This window comes from Amblyomma americanum, chromosome 8 (genome assembly GCF_052857255.1).
Source record: "Amblyomma americanum isolate KBUSLIRL-KWMA chromosome 8, ASM5285725v1, whole genome shotgun sequence".
NCBI classification, from domain to species: domain Eukaryota; kingdom Metazoa; phylum Arthropoda; class Arachnida; order Ixodida; family Ixodidae; genus Amblyomma; species Amblyomma americanum.
Window position 1 is genome coordinate 96,882,550 of NC_135504.1, and position 19,714 is coordinate 96,902,263.

The 19,714-nt window shown below is 44.4% G+C and overlaps 1 protein-coding gene across 1 annotated transcript in view; it reads left to right on the forward strand.

Annotated features, from left to right (window-relative positions):
- The window catches only part of LOC144102015 (calcium-binding protein E63-1-like), a 92,063-nt gene extending 75,228 nt beyond the window's left edge, over nt 1-16,835 (forward strand). The window contains 5 exon segments of the mRNA XM_077635276.1: nt 11,575-11,718; nt 14,281-14,414; nt 14,955-15,066; nt 16,514-16,524; nt 16,526-16,835. Coding sequence (XP_077491402.1) covers nt 11,575-11,718; nt 14,281-14,414; nt 14,955-15,066; nt 16,514-16,524; nt 16,526-16,648 — 524 coding nt within the window. The 3' untranslated portion in view covers nt 16,649-16,835.
- Nucleotides 16,836-19,714: the final 2,879 nt, after the last annotated feature.

Consider the following 19,714-nt stretch of genomic DNA (forward strand, 5'->3'; position numbering starts at 1 on the left):
GGCTAGGAATATACACTTTCCGACACCTTCTAGCATTTTAAGCTGCAATTACAACCACCACTACAAAAGAAGCGATGTCGCTTAGCGCGCCTAAGGGAGGCTTTCTGATACGTCAATTGTTAATAAACTTTCGCACGCTCGGCTCAACTTTTTAAAACGCTACAGTACCCGCTGACAAATTGGGGCCTTCCATCTCTCCTCTCTGTTGAAAACTTTCAACATGCTACATTTCCTTAGCTTTGTGCGCATGTTAGAGATGAGCACTTCGAGCATTAGCAGCATTGCCGTCAGTGTGGCTGTTGCGACTGTCTTTTGTTCAGATGTCCAGCTTCGGTAAGGACCGCCATGATAAAGGTTAAACAGGCCTTTTGATCAGGAGAGCAAAGCGCACTCCTTCGTACTGCCATTGCGGCTATTAGCCAAGGCAGCCTTTAGCAATTCTCGCTTTTTTTCCGGCTCTATAAAGCGACTCTCCAAGGCTAACAAGCTGCGCTTCGCCACAAGTCACAGACACAGCTAATCTCAGAAATCCGAGAAAATTACCAAAGTTTCATTCCCAAAGAACACGCTAAAACTTTCTGATGGATACAACGACACTGCAGCATCAGCAGGGAAACTTTCGGGCGGACGTAGGCACCTGATGTACCAGCAAAGACTGTCTTTACACAATTGTCCCTATCCCGAGGATTTGCGTTCCAGGTGGGCTTTGCACACACGCACTGCAGATCACTCTCATGGGACTCGGACACGCTAAGCTTTATGAGTTTGTCATTAAAGGTGTGTAGCTCTTCAGGCACTAAGTTAGGAAGATCCTCGTAATGGCTGGTATATGTCAAGTCAGCCCTTTCCTTCGTTTGCACGCCACTCTGCAAGGATGTTGTAAAGAAATTGCAAAAGGAAGTGTAAAGCTGTGGCATGTTACCTAGCAACCCTTGATAATTTAAAGCCCAGCTCCTTGTAACCTTTAATGCTGCATAAACGATATTTTCAGCTGTCGTGACAACTTCAACGGGAAATAGAAAAGAACTGCATTCTTAGAATTTTAAAGACAACGCCGATAAAGGAAATGTTTCCCAAGTTAAACACGTTTTTTTTGTTGTTGAGATAGTAAACATGTATTTGATAATGCATCTCGGGATCTCGTTTGTATAACGTTCACCCTGCATTGCTATTGCACATTATAATTACGGCTAGATGTATTCTTTCTCTTCCCCCACTGTCGTTAATGATCAACAATAAGTCATACCATGTGTATGACTCACTCCCTGGCGACAAATGCTCATCACGCGTATGGGACCATCACATGTTGAGTCAAGTGTATCTACAAGTTGTTTCTGAGTTGTAAGCACTCTCTCGCACCCGGCCTTATTTGTCTCCTCTTTGTTTTCCGCCATTCGTCCACTAGTGTGTGCATTTGTTTTTATATGTTTTTGTAGGCTTCAAGGACACACCCTGTTGTTGTAATGGGCGCGGCTGTCGCGAGCCCCCTTCACGCCGTCAGCCGATTGGTTGCTGCCTCCACTGTGCGGTCTCTGCCTCCAGTTGAAGTTTGCATTGTGCATTGTGAACTTTTACTTGCTCAGCTGATACGCGACGGGCCGCAGCCTTCGACACCGAGTACCTCATTGTTTCAGGCACGGACGAGCACTATAGATTAGGCGTTGTTCCTCGACAATAGGCGTCTGGCTCAGCAGTCATATTTATCTTACACGTTTTTAAAATGCGGCGTAAGCACCCCCGCCGTCACTTTCAGAGGGGAGTCAGATCACGTGCACTAGTGTCCTTCGCCCCGGTTTCAAGGGTGTCCGCCGCCCGTACGCCTTATCGGCAGAAGCTCGACAGCAGTTTCGCTTTATACACTCATGCGGAGTGAAATGGGCTGCTTCATTGTCAACAACCTCTGCCTCATGAACACCACGAAGTGTTTCGAGGCTAAGAAGTTTTCCCGGTCCGTTGCTACACGAGTCAGCCATGAAGTGGCAGAACTTTCATAGCAAGCTCTTGAAACACGCCGCTCCTTATATATCCAGGCTCACATTGCTGAAGCGCGTAGCGTGAGGAAAGGTTTGCATTGACCGCAATATTTACCTAATGACGCCTACGTTTATCTCGGCCAAAAAAGACCACAGTTCCAAAATAAGTGAAATAGCTTGCGGCACATCTGTTCACCAACCGTCGTTGTTCTTGCGTTCAATAAACTAATAGACCCGGCTAACAGAATGTGTCGAAGCAGCTGCCGCCGCTTTTCCTGTTCTGCTGATGCGGCGTCTACGAGCTCCGGTGTAAAAATTGTATTCCTATGCTTTTTATTTTTTTAACTATCACATGATTTTTAACTATCACTGCTTGCGCGTTAACTGTGTGCTTAGCTTCCAATCACGTATTTTTTTACACCTGCTCATTTTACATGTGTTTTCCTCTTTTGCTTTGAGACTTGCCATGTTTTGACTTTTTTGCCCTAAAATTGCTCCATTGTTTCTAATGATCACATGTTACTTTTCTTAAAGAGGAACCCTGCTGTAATGCCCTCAGTGCGCAATGTAGGTGCATGAATAAATGAAAAAGCAAAAATTACAAACCTTCGGAAGTTCCATAGGGAAGTCAAGCGGGATTTCTAACGCGCTGCAGTCGTTCACGTCGTCACGCCGAACCGAAGAGCCTTTTAAAAACCTAAATGTCCCTTAGGAACTTGTAATGCTGCTGATTTTTTTTCAAATACTTTTGGTGTATGCAATAAATTTAGGTGTCGCCTTCTGGCATCATATTTGCCAGATTTTTGGATCAATGGCTAGGAGGACAGATATAAAATTGTGAATAGCCCTCTGCTAAGCTAAGGATTTGTGTTTTTTTTCAGCAAATAATTCCCTCAGTACACGGTTCTCCAGCTAACAAGAAATATTTTCTATATTGCTTAATAAAGTAGCAAAAGAAAACAGTTTGTATTTTTGCACAAGGAACACTCATGTATGAAGCAGCAGGAACAGATATCATATATGTCAGCCTTGAGAAGAGCACCGTATCTCAGCGGTTGTGAAATTGCAGGCATGCGCATATAAGAAGAAAGAGTCATTTTTAGTTCAAAATTTTAATATTCGGCTTTTATTCATGGAAGGTCACAGAGTAGGCTTTCGCGCTGCACAGCCCGCTACCTTTATGTACAGGTTAGATGCAGATAATTGCAAGAAATTTTTTAGTACATTGTACACAAGACATGACAGAAAAATTCTTTCACTCATTCTATATAAGAGAACACAATCGAAAATTGAAATTGCAAGCCACAATATCACTTAAAGTACACGAAGTGCCCAATAATCTATTTTGCTCTGTCACTGTTGTTCGAAAGCACGTTGATGTTTGACGTGCTTGATGTTGGAAGGAACGCATCAACCGTCCGCAATTTGTTTTCGCACTCGATAGGATCCAGAGCGTAACATTGTAACAGCCTATCTGGTGAAGTAAAAATGGGATAAGAAATGTAAGCATCTGTTTAATTTAAGAGGGAAGAGAGATGTGGACAGCTCAGTTAGATGTGCTACACGTTTGAATGTGTCTACTTCTGCAACGACTGGTCTCGAGTTCAGCTCCAGCTTTGTTTTTGCACATTCCAGCCTTGCACGCAGAGGGCATATACACAGTTCCTCAAGGAAACAAAATACGCCCCGCGTTAATAGCGCCTTGCCGCAGTCAGAATAAGCATTTTAGTAGCCAATACAGGGCGGTCGCACTTAAATACACACATCAGTAGGGGCCATTTTTTATCTATGCAGGTATCGTACTGTCACTAAGAGCACACAAATTCCGTGCCGCTATATCACTTTGCAGATATTTGCAGGCTGCTTAAACGTTGCAGCTGGGGAGAATCCCATGTGGAAACCTATACATGGCATCACAGTTTTCAGGACAAGCGGATAGCAATTTTTCGTGGGAAACTATTTGAAGAAAGTAAAGCAGCTACTTGAGCTCCTAAAGGTTAATTTTCTTTGTAGAAATATTTTTCTTGAAAATTTACGCCGTAGGGCGCACTTGAAATAGATTGAGCAAACAGTGGGTTCGACGTTCTGATATGCGTCCTAATTGCTAGGACTGAAGAGAGGGAGGGGGTGCGTGACTGTCTGTCGGCCATACGACTCGTGCGCTTTTTCGGTCAGGTACAACCGTAGCGCGGAGACGAAGCAAAAGCATAACGAAAAGAATATACACACACAAAATCACAATTCCAAAAAACAACAACTGTGCAGCTGTTCGCGTTTGTCGCAGTCAGACAGAGCAAAACAAGAATGGATTATGTAATTTTAACTTTTAAAGCATTAACGGCATTCAGTGATAAAATTGCAGGAATACGACTCACTGGCAACATTGCTGAGGGGGCTTCACCTCCGGCATCAAGTCTAATACTCTTCCAGCGCCCACTGTGCAGTCGGTGAGGTTTTTGTCACAATGTGCAAGCGAAGAATTTGCGAAAATACGCACTTTGCATGTTTATGTGTGTGCGCTTTTATTTTTTTTTCAGAACAACTCCTTTCGTTGCTGCCTTGTGAAGAGGTCGCACCACCTAACTATGAAACAATGGCAAGCCGAGGATAAGGAAAGTGAACTCTGTTGTGCGTGTTGGACGGTTTCAGTGCCGGTAGCGCTTAACAGTTGCACGTAGTCAGCCGCTTCTATCGTGGGCAAATAGCAGTCCGGTGACAGCAGGTCCTATACGCTGCTTTAGTAAAGGACTGCTTCGCGTTCAGTTAAGCAGGTTCCGGAAAAAACGTCCCCGAAAAAAAGAGTCCCCATTTGCGAAGTAAGCAAAAAATGTCCACAAAACGGATGTCAGGAAGTGTTTCGTAAACCACGATAATTTGAGCATCCACCTCGCATGCGGAAGGTGTCACCTGTGGGGCTTTACGCCATCAGGCGGATCAAATTTGTTTGACTGTGGAACGAATCACTGGCCTGTGAACGCGACTTTATGGTCAATGCAACGCAAATGTGGCAGTGGTTTATTGCTCAAGGCTCAGAAAGTTTTCAGTAAAACACTAGGTGAGAAGGACGTTTAATGCTGCGCATCTTATTTATAGGTTAACGATTGCTTGACAGAAGCACTGCGCATGTCTTGTACACTGTCATCAAGCTATCACATCGCCCGATGCAATACTTAGGGGGTGATATAGATGGGAGCCTATGCGTTGCGCCCGGAGGAAGCAGCCCTGCGCTTGCAAGTGTACAGGTTAGCAGACGTGTTTCAACGGTATGCAGAGCGCTAAAAGATGGATACTTGTAAGACGCAAAAAGCGCGAAAAAGCACACGGGCGCAAGAAAGACGAAAGACCAGCGCTGGTCCTTCGTCTTTCTTGCGCCCGTGTGCTTTTATTTCGCGCTTTTCGTCTTACAATGCATTACAATTAACCCGCACCCACATCGTACTATGGATACTTGTCCCTGTATTGATTTAAACACTGTAGTATTTATTTACAAAATGAAGACTGCATGACCGTAGTATGATCTGGTACAGCAAAATACATCATGCTTACATCTATTCTCAAATTCAAAGAAGGGTGCATTAAAGAGGGCAATATTTGTCAAGTGGGTTCCGAAATAATTAATTCTTTGGATATTTCCACTTGGTTATATCTTTTTCCTAGAGGGCACTTTCTCAGGGGACATTTTTTTTGGGCACGTTTTTTCCTACACCAGAGCTAAGAAACCAGCTGTCGGTGCGGGACCAAAACTTGTCTCAGTACACAACGCGCTCCATGTGGTATGCATTGTTGATCAAGAAATTCCGCAGCTGATCTTATCGAAAATGAAAGTGGCTGCAAAATACAGCGGCATATAGAAACACAGCATATAAACAATTTACACTCTCTGGACACCTTAGCTCGCCAATTTTCTAATCAGAAACCAAAATTATGATTAGTAAAATACAGATAGCGTTATTGCCTGATAGCTTGTGCTCTTCTGCGGCATGTTTGCATGTTCAACAGAGCCCAACGCACGAAATGACAAGTGACAGATTTTTTGGCACGTCCGTCCGGCTCTCTCTCTCATTCTCAACCCACCAAATAATAATAATAATAATATTAATAATTATAATAGTACTTCACTGCGTCCAATATTTAAAAAAATGCACAGAAATCCGGCCTTCCAAAGCCTCATGGGGCTTGAGTGGCAGAGCCCGACAGGCAGCGAAACCGCGCAGACATTCGCACAGGCATAAACGCACATTAAAAATTACGGAACATCAAATTAGTGCAGTGGAAAAATAAAAATAGAAAACCTATGTTTAAAAAATATCTCATCACAATAAATTGCGAGCCGACTGAAATACGTTTCCTCAACTTTGCACTACTTGTTTTTACCGGCTATTTTTTTGGAATTCCTCTGCCTGTAGTAAAAATGTTCGCCCTATTGACCAGTGCCTTAATAGAACGAAATGAAAGAGGTGCTGCAGAACGTGAGTGTGATCTGACAACATGTACGCTATGATGTCACCGTGAGGGTCCTATCAAGATCACGATCCCGTGGTATGTCTGGAGTGCCTTTGTACGCATATAGTGCGCTACCAGTTCATAAGACAGGAAAATTTTCCCAGACAAAGGAAACTTCCTTGTCGATAAAAAGTGTTTCATGTTTACAAATGTTTCTTTGCATTTTCCTTTTAGCTGAACCTAAAGATTTTTCTTTCGTTTCTAGTTTTTTTGTAGGCTGCACTTGCTAATTACAGGTTACCACTCATTTCTGTATAGAGCTTGAGATAGTCCCTCAATACAAAGTTATTACGAAACCTTATTTTATTTATTCTGCAAGGTCACAACATTCTGCGCAGAAAAACCACTGTAGCAAAGAAATATATTGCCATTTTAATGAAACCCGCTGTGGTGGCTTTGCGTTTGGCTGCTGATATCAAGGTCGCGGTTCATTTCCCACAGTGGCTGCCGTATTTAGATGGAGGCCGAACACAAATACGCTTGTGCGGTGTGTGATGCAAGATCACGTTAAAGAGCCCCAGCTAGTCTAAATCAGTAGAGTCCTTCACTACGGCGTCCTTCATAGCACATACGTCGCTTTAGCTCGTTAAATCTTAAAATGTGCACTTTTTTTCGCCAATGGACAAATACTTCTAACTCAAGAAAACACAGTCCCGGAAGTCGCCGAGTCACTTTTTCATCAGCCCCTCAAGAAGAGGTCGACGAGCACGTGCTCTTGTGATCAAGGACCCTGGTTACAACGCGGTTGAGTCACATGGCAAATGCGGTTACAACCGGGTCGGGCCGATTAGAGCCAGGGGCCCCTTTATCACTGCGCCCCACACGTTATCTAGTCTGCGTGCCGCAGGCCCTACAGGCGCGCGAAACAATAGCGGGCATGCGGGGGGAGGGGGGCACGCGCCACTCGCCACCGACACGATTGTCCGACTGCGGCCCAGGAACAGAGTGTAAGCATGTTCGGGGGGGGGGGGAAGGGGGGGGGGGGAGGGGGGAGGTGGGAGCTCATTATCTGTCGTTGCGCTGCCAGCTGGAAACGCAAGGGCCAATCAGCGCCCTTCAATTGTGGGCTTGTTGAGCTACGCCCCAGGAACCTGGCTGCATGCCTGGGTATACATGGGAGCACGTGTACGGCGGGCCGTGAAGACCCTGAATGCCTGTGATATTCGCACTTCATGTGAACGGTCTGGTTGCCGTGTGCTTACCGCTTTTGCTATCTGAAACAGGTAGTAGCTGATTATTCTGTGGTGGTATCTGTGGGTTTGTGCTTCGCCTTTATCGTAACTCTGTCCGGTATTCGATGTTTGCGTTGTCACTTAGCACATTCAAACCACAGGCACTTCTCTTCCCCGAATTGCAGGCTTAGCGTCTTCTTTTGTGAGAAGGAGGGGGAGGTCATTGAAAAACAAGTGGCAACTATTATGCCTTAAAGAAAAGGCTGGATCTCTCAGAAATTACACCAACGTCAAGCGGCAGTATTCAAAATAGATTTTGTAGGTAGTTCCTAAGAATGAGCCTACACATTGAGGGGCCGCTTAACAGTTCGGCCTGCAGTAAGATGAAGCGTAGGCTGAATTTTTTGTATTTTCCTGAAAGTTTTTAGTAGTATAGTTGTCTCTATGCAAACTCGCATAGTCGTCACATCAAACAACGTAACTTATTCAAGAAACATATCTGTGAGCGAAAACTATTTCGTTTGCTATCAAAAGAAAATAAATACATTCTACAAATAGCTTAGTAATTATATAACAGCTAACTTATCCTGGACGAGGCCCCTTAATTACATTACTCAGTGCGTTAATAGCGTGCTAGGTTATTTCCGTCGTAATTCTTCCACCGATCCATCCTCTCTTAAACTTCTACTCTTCAAGACACTACTATGTCCTGAAATCAAGTAAGCGTCGGCAGCTTGCGATCCTTCTCCGTTAATTCTCTAGAACGTGCCTAAAATACACTCGCTCAGTGATTCTTTCCACTTATAACCGAACAGCCAGTACATCAGCCACAAAATGTAGCCTTGCGCTACTTCTTATTTAACGCTGGTCGTAAAACTTTGCGCTTAAGGCCTTTCATGAACTTTCCCGCCATCTCGTACTCCACAGCTAACTAATTATAGAATGATTCGATCATCCTGATCGCATTGATCACATTCGTAACGTCGGCATTGACCGTTCTAATGCAAATTTTTTTGGTCATATATTCATCTTACACATCGCGAATGGAGCTGCCTTCCCGCTGAAGTTGCGACGATCGATGATAAAGAACTTTTTCAAACATTTTAGCTAGCATTATATGATTAGGAGAAACTTGTATGCTTAACGTTTCAGTGCGTTTAACGCGATAATTATGAGGGGCATAAAGGCAGAACTGTTTGGCCTACACCTGCCAGGTAGTGTTCAGGGTTATTTTTCTCTCTCCACTTAGAGTGGAGAGCAAGGAGAGGCCAGACAAAGAATTACTCGGCAAAAAGAAAGAGACTAAAATGACTCACCAAAAATGGTTTTAAAACCGATTACGGAGAGAAGGAAATCAGAAACGAATCAGAATGTGAATAGAAAGTAATTGGAGCAGAATCTGAACAGAATCGGAGGTGAAATAAAATCAGAATTTCAGAAATAGAATGGTTCGTGAAAGATAATACAATCAGGGTTCGAATATAGTCAGAAGCGGAATAGAAGTATAACTGCAATAATTTAGGAAATGAAAGTTCTTCCGCATGTCCTCGGTATCTGTCCAATCAATATCCCCTAAATTTTGATTCATTTTGTATTATGTTTGAACCACTCCCTTTTGTAATAACTCTGGCAGTGAAGGTAAATTTAAATTAAATATGATGCCGAAATGGTCAGTATACGACTCACGAAGGTTACAGAATGCTCTCAAGCAGCTCTGACTCGATAGCCTGGCGCCGAGGGCACCTTTGAACCCATTCTCCGTATGTTTGATGATATCCTCCTTGTACATCCTCTCATGTCCAGTAGACATCCCATATGCTCATGCTAAGGGTTCTAATGTTTTAGTTAAGCCGCCGCGGTGGCTGAGTGGTTACGGCGCTCGGCTGCCGGCCCGAAAGACGCGGGTTCGATCCCGGCCGCGGCGGTCGAATTTCGATGGAGGCGAAATTCTAGAGGCCCGTGTACTGTGCGATGTCAGTGCACGTTAAAGAACCCCAGGTGGTTGAAATTTCCGGAGACCTTCACTACGGCGTCTCTCATAGCCTGAGTCGCTTTGGGACGTTAAACCCCCATAAACTAACTAACTAATGCTTTAGTTAGCGCCACATAAGTTTCGATCGAAATTTGTCATAGGCGCTTTGAACGAATCTTGGCAGCAAATGAGCCGCTTGTCAGTAGTTATACCTTGTACGTTTCTTGCTTGAGTATGGAGAAATGAAACTTAGACATCTCATTGCTCTCAGATGAACAGGAAGGAGTATTACTGAGTCAGTTATTGGGAAAAATGTATCGAGCTTGAAGTCTGAGTACTTACACTGAGCAGCGCTGTAAATACGATTTTCGTACATTTTTGTAGCATGTCCACAGGTGACACAAAGGGTTGTATCTTAAGGAACGAAACAGCGCAACTAAAACGAAGGACCAGAAAAGGAGATACATGGACAAGCGCTGACTTACAACTGACTGTTTTAATCGGAAAACTACATATAAATAAACTCTAATCACTGCGTCGCATCCTCACGTCATCATCACAAACTACTTACTAGCATATAAAGAAAGGAAATAACAAATGCTGAATCTTAAGCACCTACAGGCTCCCACGTTGTTCCAACAGCCATATATCACGCTTAGACAAGGCCATCGAAGTGCTGCTCACACACGAGTCACCTTCTGTGAAGATATGATAAGCCTCTACATCTTCCCGTTCTTGTTGCTCTTTATTATGATACAGCACAACAGTGTTGTCAAAGTACGGAGTGCACAGACAAGGTTTGCAATGTGCAACCAACTTTGACGAACAAGAGCCTCCTAAAGATCTAGCGTGTTCAAACAGGCGTTCATTTAGGCACCTGCCTGTTTGGCCCACATAGAAATGGCCACACGAGAACGGAATCCTGTATACCACTCCTACTCTGCACTGCACAAATTGAATGCCTTGACGAACTCCACACCCTTCTGTGGCGTTACCATTTTCTTTCTTGCGTTTCACTGACGCCGGAACCTTCCTCAATTTTTTGGCGCAGAAAACAGAACCTTGCCACCAAAACTCTCCGCTATCTTCTTCCATCTGTGGGATAGCCGATGAACATATGGGACCACCGCCCATTTGTTCTTACTGCCAGTGCCATCTTCCGCTCCTATTTTTTCTTTCTTTGTGTTCATTTTCAGGAGTAGCCTGTTGCACGTAGACACGTACATTTTTTTGAAAAACCTGCCGCTCTGCAACGAGACCATTGTGCGTCAAAGCTTGAACCAACCTGCATGTTTTCTGCTCAAGCCACGGAAGAGATTTCACTGCATAGCATTTATGAGCGGACTTGGAAAAAATCGTGCCTGTCCTCGCCACTCATCGTGAGTGGAGCAGGCTAAAAGATGTGACAGCTATATACCATTGCATTTTGAGTTTCTCTGTGAATAATGTGCCACCTTGGATCATAATATACATGTGGGCAGTTAAGTCGGCGCTTTTACGAGAGGTACCAGGGGGCATGGGGTGCATGGAGAAATCATTACGAACGCCTTGTGGTAGGGCGTTATTATTTTTTCAACAAAGGGGTGTATGGGGGCTAGACAAAAAGCCTACCTTTAAACATTGTGTAAAGTCTTAGATCAAACACCCTGTGTTTAAATGAATCAGGGCACGAGGGAGTATAACATTATGCTGGTGCAAAAATTTGTGCGCAGCTTGAGATTGACAGGACAGCATAAAATAGAGGACTGTTCGTTGAGTGTACCTCATCCTCTCCTTTACACTGTCCTGCAAGTTTCTAAGCAGCGCACAAGCATCTTCAGCAGCATCAGGTTTTCAACAATAGTCCTTTGTTTGCCAACGCAGCAAAAGCTATATTGAGCGGTGTCGTCAGGTTGAGCGGCTGAAGATGATGGCGTGTATCTTATGGTGTTTCCTTCTTTTTCTTTTGACGCAGAGCTGAAGGCTGCCTTCGTGCTGCTGGACAAGAACCAGGACGGCCGGGTAAACGCCGCCGAGATCAAGCACATGCTGGACAACCTGGGAATCCTGCTGAACGACACCATGATACAGAACCTCATAGCGCAGGCGTCCGGCAGAGGTGAGGACCCACCCAACTGGCTTGTCACACTGTTTTGCCAGTTGGATTACTATATACTAATAGCTGCTCCTCGCTCATTTCTGAAGTGAGCATCGCAAATATGGGCTTTTAACCTATTGATAACCGTGCCCTTGCAGAGCACCACGACACCTGAAGAGATAACCAAAGCGGCGTTCTATCGCCAAGGAACGCTGTACTAAGCTACGTCTCAGGGCTTCTTCGTAAGCGTAACCTTAACACACTTCAGCAGAATGGCCGCATCTCTCTCACAATCTTGCGAATGCAGCGGTAAATGGCGGGCCCTGCTCAGTCATTGTACCTGCAATTTGCCACGCATCTAGAAAAGAAACACCCAGATAAATATAACGGGGCGGATAGAAATAATGGTTGGGTTAACCCTGCGACATGGAACACAACGTGATTTAGACAACAATGCTGCAGCTGATATAGAGCGGAATAAATGAATTAGGACGAGCAGTATAAAATATTGGAGGACATGGCAGTATACTGCAGAGAATAGAAAACCGGGTATAAAGCAGTGGATACTGAGGTAATGGGAACTTAGCGCGAAGGCACTCAGTTAAGTGTTGAGATGAGCTGCGGGAAGTATGGGGAGGGGGGGGGGAGCAGAGTGTGCAAGGCTGGTGAAGGACATGGCTAGTTACGCTTACATTGGAGATACATTTGACCTCCAGGGGGCGCTGCGGTAAAATCTATAAATGGTGGGGATGAGTGCTCACATAATTTCAAGAGTAATGTGAGGAACCTGCACAATGGAATGAACATGATATTACAAAATACAACTTGTGGCAAAAAGCTGTGGTTTAGAGGAAATCTCCGGTTCACGTTTTCCGAAGCGCTCAAGTTTATATCAAAATCATGAGCAAGCACGACCTAAGCGTGCATATGAAGTAGCGGGTCAAAGAGTTTCCTTACGAGCAATACGTGATCATAAAATGAAAGCGTACTCTGTTCTTTAAAGCTTGCTTGATTACCTGCGTAATAAACTTCATTATGTCGGTCACCTTGAGATTACTGATTAGCGTTGATAGCTCTTCCAGTTCTATTCTGTCGGTGGGTTTTGAAGCTTTCATGCATTGCCGTTTGCTATTCAAATCTTTGGTCTCCTGAGATAGCTTGCCGTTGGCCTGTCGAACCATCCTACCGCCTAGGCAGCACAGGTAAATGGCTCAACATTGGAGCCGTATTGGCAAAGGCCGGCTCTACAAAGGACCAGGATGGGACCATCCTGTTGCAATATGGGGCCGATTACCTGTGCTGCTTGGGCACCTACTCTTACTGCACACTCCGTAATCATAGGTGCGACGTTATTGCTTGAGTTCACTGCTTGAACATTAGGGTCGTCATCCTCAGTTAAAGCCGAATGTCTGTTCTGGAGCGATATCCTGAATTCCTCAAATTTCCTTTTTACGCGAACTCGTTAATTTGTCTCCGCTTCACTGGTTTCTTTGCGTTCCCTCTTCAAGTGTACCACAGCAGTCATGCAGGTATTGTGAAATGACGGTGTAGAAGATCCTTATGTGGAAGTACTGGAAGATATCTACAACGACTGTATAGCTACCACAGTCCACCATTAAGTCAGCAATAGCATTTAAATAAGGAAGGCCGTCAGGCAGGGAGACACGATCTCGCCAATTCTATTCACCGCCTGTTTACAGGACATATTTAGGGGCCGGAATTGGGAACGGTTAGGGATAAGAATTAACTGAGAATACCTGAATAATCTGCGATTCGCTGATGACATTGCTTTGCTGAGTCATGCAGGAGATTAATTGCGAAGCATGATCAATGAATTAGAAAGGTAGAGGAGAACGGTGTATCTAAACATTTTACATGCAGGAAACCAATACAACATTCAGCAATCTCTGAAGGAAGCAGCAGTTTACAATTGGTAGCGACGTGCTGGAAGTGATAAAGTAAGACGTCTACTTAGGGCAGGTAGTGACAGCTGATCCGGATCATGAGAGGGAAATACCTAGAAGGATAAGATGGGGAGGAGCGCATATGGCAGGTTCCCTCAAATCATGAATAGCAATTTTCCAATATCCCTCAAGAGAAAAGTGTGCAACAGCTGTATCTTACCGGTACTAACCTGGAAACGTGGAGGCTAACGGAAAGGGTTCAGCTCTGCGATCTATGGAAAGGAAAATTATAGCTGCAACGTTAAGGGACCGGAAGAGGGCAGAGTAGGTGAGGGAACAAACGCGGGTTAATGACATCCTATTCGAAATCAAGAGGAATAAATAGGTTTGGGCAGGGCATGTAATGCTAAGGCAAGATAACCGCTGATCCTTAAGGGTAACGGACTGGATTACAAGAGAAAGGAAGCGTAGCAGGGGCGGCAGAAAGCGTGGATAGGGCGGCCACAGCTGGCACAGTACAGGGGTAATTGTAGAGATATGAGAAAGGCATTTGCCCTGCAGTGGGCTTAGTCAGGCTGATGATGATGATGATAAAATGTAAGTGCGGTGTGTGCACCTTACTGAAGCAGATGTATACTGAACTGAAAATGTTACCATCGGTTCATTTGAATCTTCGCAGATGACGGGCTAATCAGCGAAGATGAGTTCCTAGCATGGATGGCTGGGCAGACCAGCATCAAGGATGACGTCATGGAGGACCTCCTGGCAGCGTTCAGGGTGTTTGACAAGGACTCCAACGGCTATATCACCAAGGTAATCGAAATGAGGTCGTCGGTGCCAAATACTACAGCGCGCTTTTCAGTCATTTTCAAGGGACTCACTAAAACCTGCGTTCACAGAAGAAAGCCCATACCATAATTTCCAGAAAGCAAGGATTTCTCTGGTCTAGCACCTACACCACGCTCTGTTTCTATATAATGCCAGTCTCCCGCTGTTGTCCTCATGCTTTAATCAGGCCACACCCACGTCTTTTTTTACCCCCTCTACGCCCCTGATTCGGCCGGACTTCCGGATCATACGTCACCAGTTTATTACGGAGAATTTTCTGGCGTCGCAGTTCTGGTCCTATCCCAAGTAGCGCAGGTAATCGGGCCAATATCGGAAATATATTGGCAAAGACCAGTCCCACAAATGAATGGGGTAAAAACAAACATTTACAATAATAAGACGGATTTTTTCGTGCTGTGTGGCGACATGCTGGATCCCCCCTCACAACTCCTAGTCAAATGCGAAAAATATTCAAGGTAACTGGTCTCACGCTAACCAACTTTTGCGCATCGTCTCCCACTCCAGGATGAGCTGAAGCTGGCCATGGAAATGATCGGTGAGCCCATGTCAGATACGCAACTGGACAGTATGATCCGAGCCACTGACATCGACAACGACGGGAGGATAAACTACGAAGGTGCGTGTGAATAAATTATGGCGAGAACTCAAATTTAAGACCAAGCCTAGTCTAAAAATTACTGAGTCGCAAGAAGCCATAATCCCGCAATTAACGTCCATTTCTTTTTCACTTTAGTTCAAAACCTTTATTGGGAACCTTCCAGCACCGAATTCCTTCCTTTTTATTCAAAAAAATTTTGTGGGGCTAAGCTTACTGGCTTGGCACATTAATGAGCGAAAGCTGATTGGCATTAGCGGGCCGAGAGGTGCCTAGAGGTCTGGAGTGGCAGGCCTATTTTAGAATTTCACAGTCGGCTGCCCGGTATGGCGTCTCTAAGGCCCGTTTTGGCGTTTCTATGCTTAAGTGCATACTCATACTTCTTCGGCTTGCGATTTTCCGGCCGATCGCGTTCCATGCACACTTCACAGACTTCAGTGCTTGCTTGGAGGAAGCTAATTGGCCATGGGTCATTGGACACCTCAATCACGCTGTGAAGTGGTGGTGGTGTCTATCTAAAAAATTTGACAGAGGTACATAAGGCTCCTTAGGTGTGAACATGTGACAGCATTAAAGTGCTGACGCATGCTACGTCGCAGAATGACTATATGCCATGCCTACGACTACGAAGCATGACTGTGGATGCTTTGTACGAACTCTGTACACCTTACAATACGCTACTTACGAAGTGCTGAGTCATATATGCTACGTTGCAGAAGTGCTACGTCGCGTGTGTGTATGGGTGGTGTCATACATCGGGCATGACTCAGCACTTCTGTAACGTAGCATGAGTCAGCACTTCACAAATAACGTAATGTAATGTGCATATAGAGTTTGTACAAAGTATGCGTAGTCATGACTCATGATTCATAGTCGTTGTGCAACATAACATGACGCAACTCTTTAATGCTTTCGCATTATTCTGCAACATAGCGTGACTCAGCATTTTAATTATTTTCGCATTTTTACACGTAAGCGTTCTTAAGTGTATCTTTTTTTTGCTAATGCAGGTGGGGTAATTAAGCAGGCGCATTCTCTTTCCGAAGAAAGTGCAAACGCTTCTAGCACGTACAACTTTTTCTGGTCATCGGAGCGAACCAAGAGAATGATATTGCCCCAGAGAAATTTGCATGGGTATTTTCTGGACTGTTCAGCCAGTCTTCCCGCAGCTTATAGTAGAGAGCGAGTGCATCACACCACCCAAGGAAGTGACATTATTCTCATGAAAGGCATGATATTTGAAACCGAAATTTTCGTTAGCCTCCTAACGCTTCCCCTTCAGCAATCTGCGCTAAGAAGGAACAGCAGTTAATTACGCCTGCATATCAACATATGTTCTTTTCTTGCTCCCACCTGAGTAAAACATATAAAAGCAAGAGCCCAATGAGATGATGAACTCCAAAAGACGGTGCTTCTGCCTGTAAACCGCCAATGAATTCCCCTTCCCTTTCATTTGTTTTTCTTGCAGAGTTCGTCACAATCCTGCTATAGCGGTGGGATGTCTCGTGTCCTCAACACCTGCCATAAAAGCCTTAACTTATACGAGTATGCCTTCAACCATCGAGATTATCTCATCGCCCGCTATAAGGGCCCGGACTCCTGACCGACGCATCAAGAACGGATGAACTTTAAGCACCCTGCCTTTTTTTTGACTCGGCCGGTCGTCCGCTCTGTCCATGGCGCATGTACATAGAAACGGTGTCCACCGAAGCAATATGTTGTGTAAATCAGTACCTGGCAGCAAATAAAACTTGCTCCACAAGTCCGACAGAACAAAAAATCCTTGCAGTAATGTCTCCTTTTTTGTGTTCGTCCTAATTTGTTTGTTATTCCTTCCTTCATGATATATAGTAGGGGGGGGGGGGGACAAGTCGGCCAAGGATTGGGTTTAGGTCATCAGGCTAACCGTAACCACTGTAGGGTAGAGGCCTCTCCTACATCCGCCTAATTCTCACTTGTGCCACCAGCCACCGCCTCATCCCTGCAGACTTCCTAAACTCTTCAACCCGCCAGATTCTCTGTCTCCCCTGCTACGCTTGCCTTCTCTTGAAATCCACTTCGTTAACCTCTAAGTCGATCGATTATGTTGCCTTCGCACTACTTGTCACGAGTTTTTACATTTCTTGATTTCGACGGATATCTTTAACTTCCTTTCCTTTTCTAACCCACTCTTCTAACTTCCTTCCCCTAAACTGAAACCTTTCATTTCTCGTTCCTTATTTCGCTGCTCCAACCTTAATTTAGGTTTCAACCCTTTAGCTGACCATGTCATTCTCTTGGGCGAGTACTTTCAGGGTACACTATTATACACTTTTCTCTAGAGGGGTATCAGTAAGCTACTTTATTAATGACCTCGGAGTACCTGCCAATTGCTCTTAAATACCGTACTTATTGTCCTTGTTATATCGTAACGTAATGTATTTACACGAGGGGAATATATGCAGTGGAGACAGGCACAGGAGCAGCCAAGCAGCTGGCGCAAGTAGCGTCCCAAGCAGCACAGCTAATCAGCCTAATATTGCGAACGTATTGGCAAAGCCTACGAAGGACCAATATAAAACTACCTATTTGGAATATTAGGCCGATTACCTTTGCTCCTTGGGGTCCAGCCTGTGGTCGCGAGAGTGTCACTTTCGTTTATGGTCTGCATCTGCGGTCACTACCTGCTCATAGCAGACATATTTCCCTAACACTTCCTATACTTAGTTGAATATATTACAGAATTATCTCTTTCCGAGACGGTGGAGCTTTACTTTAGTTTGCTTCGTTTAAAATTTAAAAACTCATTGCCATGCTTGGTATTTTAGGTCCTATGGTCTTCTCTGCCGTTTTCCCCTTGAATTACTTGGAAAATCGCAGGGGATCAATCCTTACCTTTCCTCCGCGACTTTTCGCAGCCCATGTATCTCAATACGTCGATCCTGAAACACGCAGAGAATATTATCAAGAAGAGCATGTGTCCCTTCCTGAAATTCTTTTTCGGGAATTTTTTGAATTCGCTTTGGAGGGCTATCCTCGCTGTGCCGCAATATATGCTATAGATACTGCCTAGTACCTTTATCTGGGCTTCTTTCACGACCTGATTACGCTATGCCTGCATGTGGACTAAAGATTGCAATCAGCCGTAAGGATTGTACCAATTTGTGAAGGCTGTATATACGCGGTGGTTAAATTCCGATTATTTCTTTATCGAATTGTTTATTTTGTGAATAAATTAGCGGATTTCTTAAAATCTGACATTTAGAAAACGATGAAGGGCTTTATAGAGAACTGTCGGTTAATGATGTTGGGGATATTTGATGATACGTTATTTGTACACGCAAAACGAGAAAACTGCAACTTTAGACATCAAATCTTGCGAATGCATTTTTGTGGTAATTTATAAGCAAATTTCCCTTGGCTCTCATAGTAAGGGAGGGATATGAGAAAGCATGTACACCCTTTTGCTTCAATTATTTTGCTTTCATTGACCGCTACGTGCCGCACACGAACAAAGAAACTATATGCGTAGCCGGCTTCCTTATACATTCTGGCATAGAGTGTAAGACACAGTGTGGATTGAGTTACCTCCCATTACTAACGATGCATCCTTGCTGACTGCGCGCTCCAGGCTAGAAGGGCGCCGTCGGCCCACAGTTCTCGGCAGCATGTACAGCAGCCGTAAGCACTGCTGTTTCGTAATTCCTGCTCCCTATTCGTAAGATCCGAAATATACTGCAGCGAATCATGCTGCTTTCATGCCGTCAGGTTTATTTCAGGCATGTGCTTCACCTGGCTCAGGTGAAAGGAAAAAAGCCGCTAGACGCTGCTTCCTTCCTCTGAACTACTTCGGCGGCAGATATAAAAAAGAGCTATTTAGCTTCGTACAGATCAATTGCACAATTCACAATTTGGACAAAACATTGAATAATATGTATACTCAGGTTATCTGTAATTGAAACGAGCACAATAAATGATATATAATATTTTACATCGCAAAATTAAAGCCTCTCGATGATGTCAGGACGGCGCGAAAAGAACAAGGACAAAAGAGGCATAAGAACACAACAGGACAGGCGCCTCTTGTGCCTCTTGTTCCTGTTCTTGTGCCTCTTTTGTCCTTGTTCTTTTCGCGCCATCCTGACATCATCCAGAAGCTATGCACCAACTAACCCAAACCAAAGTACTTCTTGAACAAAAATATATTCCAACACAAAGTGCACTCAAAACATTGCAAGGGCAAGTCAGCCCAGTACAGACTTTTATGTACTGAACAGAAAAAAAAACTTACATACGGTGAAAAGCGCTCTCACAAAGATAAACTTTTTATATGTTAATACGAAGGAAAACGATCGGAAGATTTGGGTAGGCCAAACCGGTTAAGCAAGGTAGGGAAAGCATAATATAATGTTTGAAAATCGTAATTCGTACGAGGGCCTGGAACATACCAGAGTTGATGACAAGTTTGATGACCGTATGTATATTTACGCAAGTTGGCGGCTTCGTCTAAGAACAGCACTCGACTTTCGGATAATGATTTGTACATTTGGAGGAGGCGGAACATGAAATCAGGTAAGATTTATCATGTGATATTTTGAGTATAAAGGACCAGAAAACGAAAAAGTAGGCACATTTGCTAATGTTTTCAACGCACTTTTTTGCAGCGCTAAGATTCACTAAATGTGCAGCA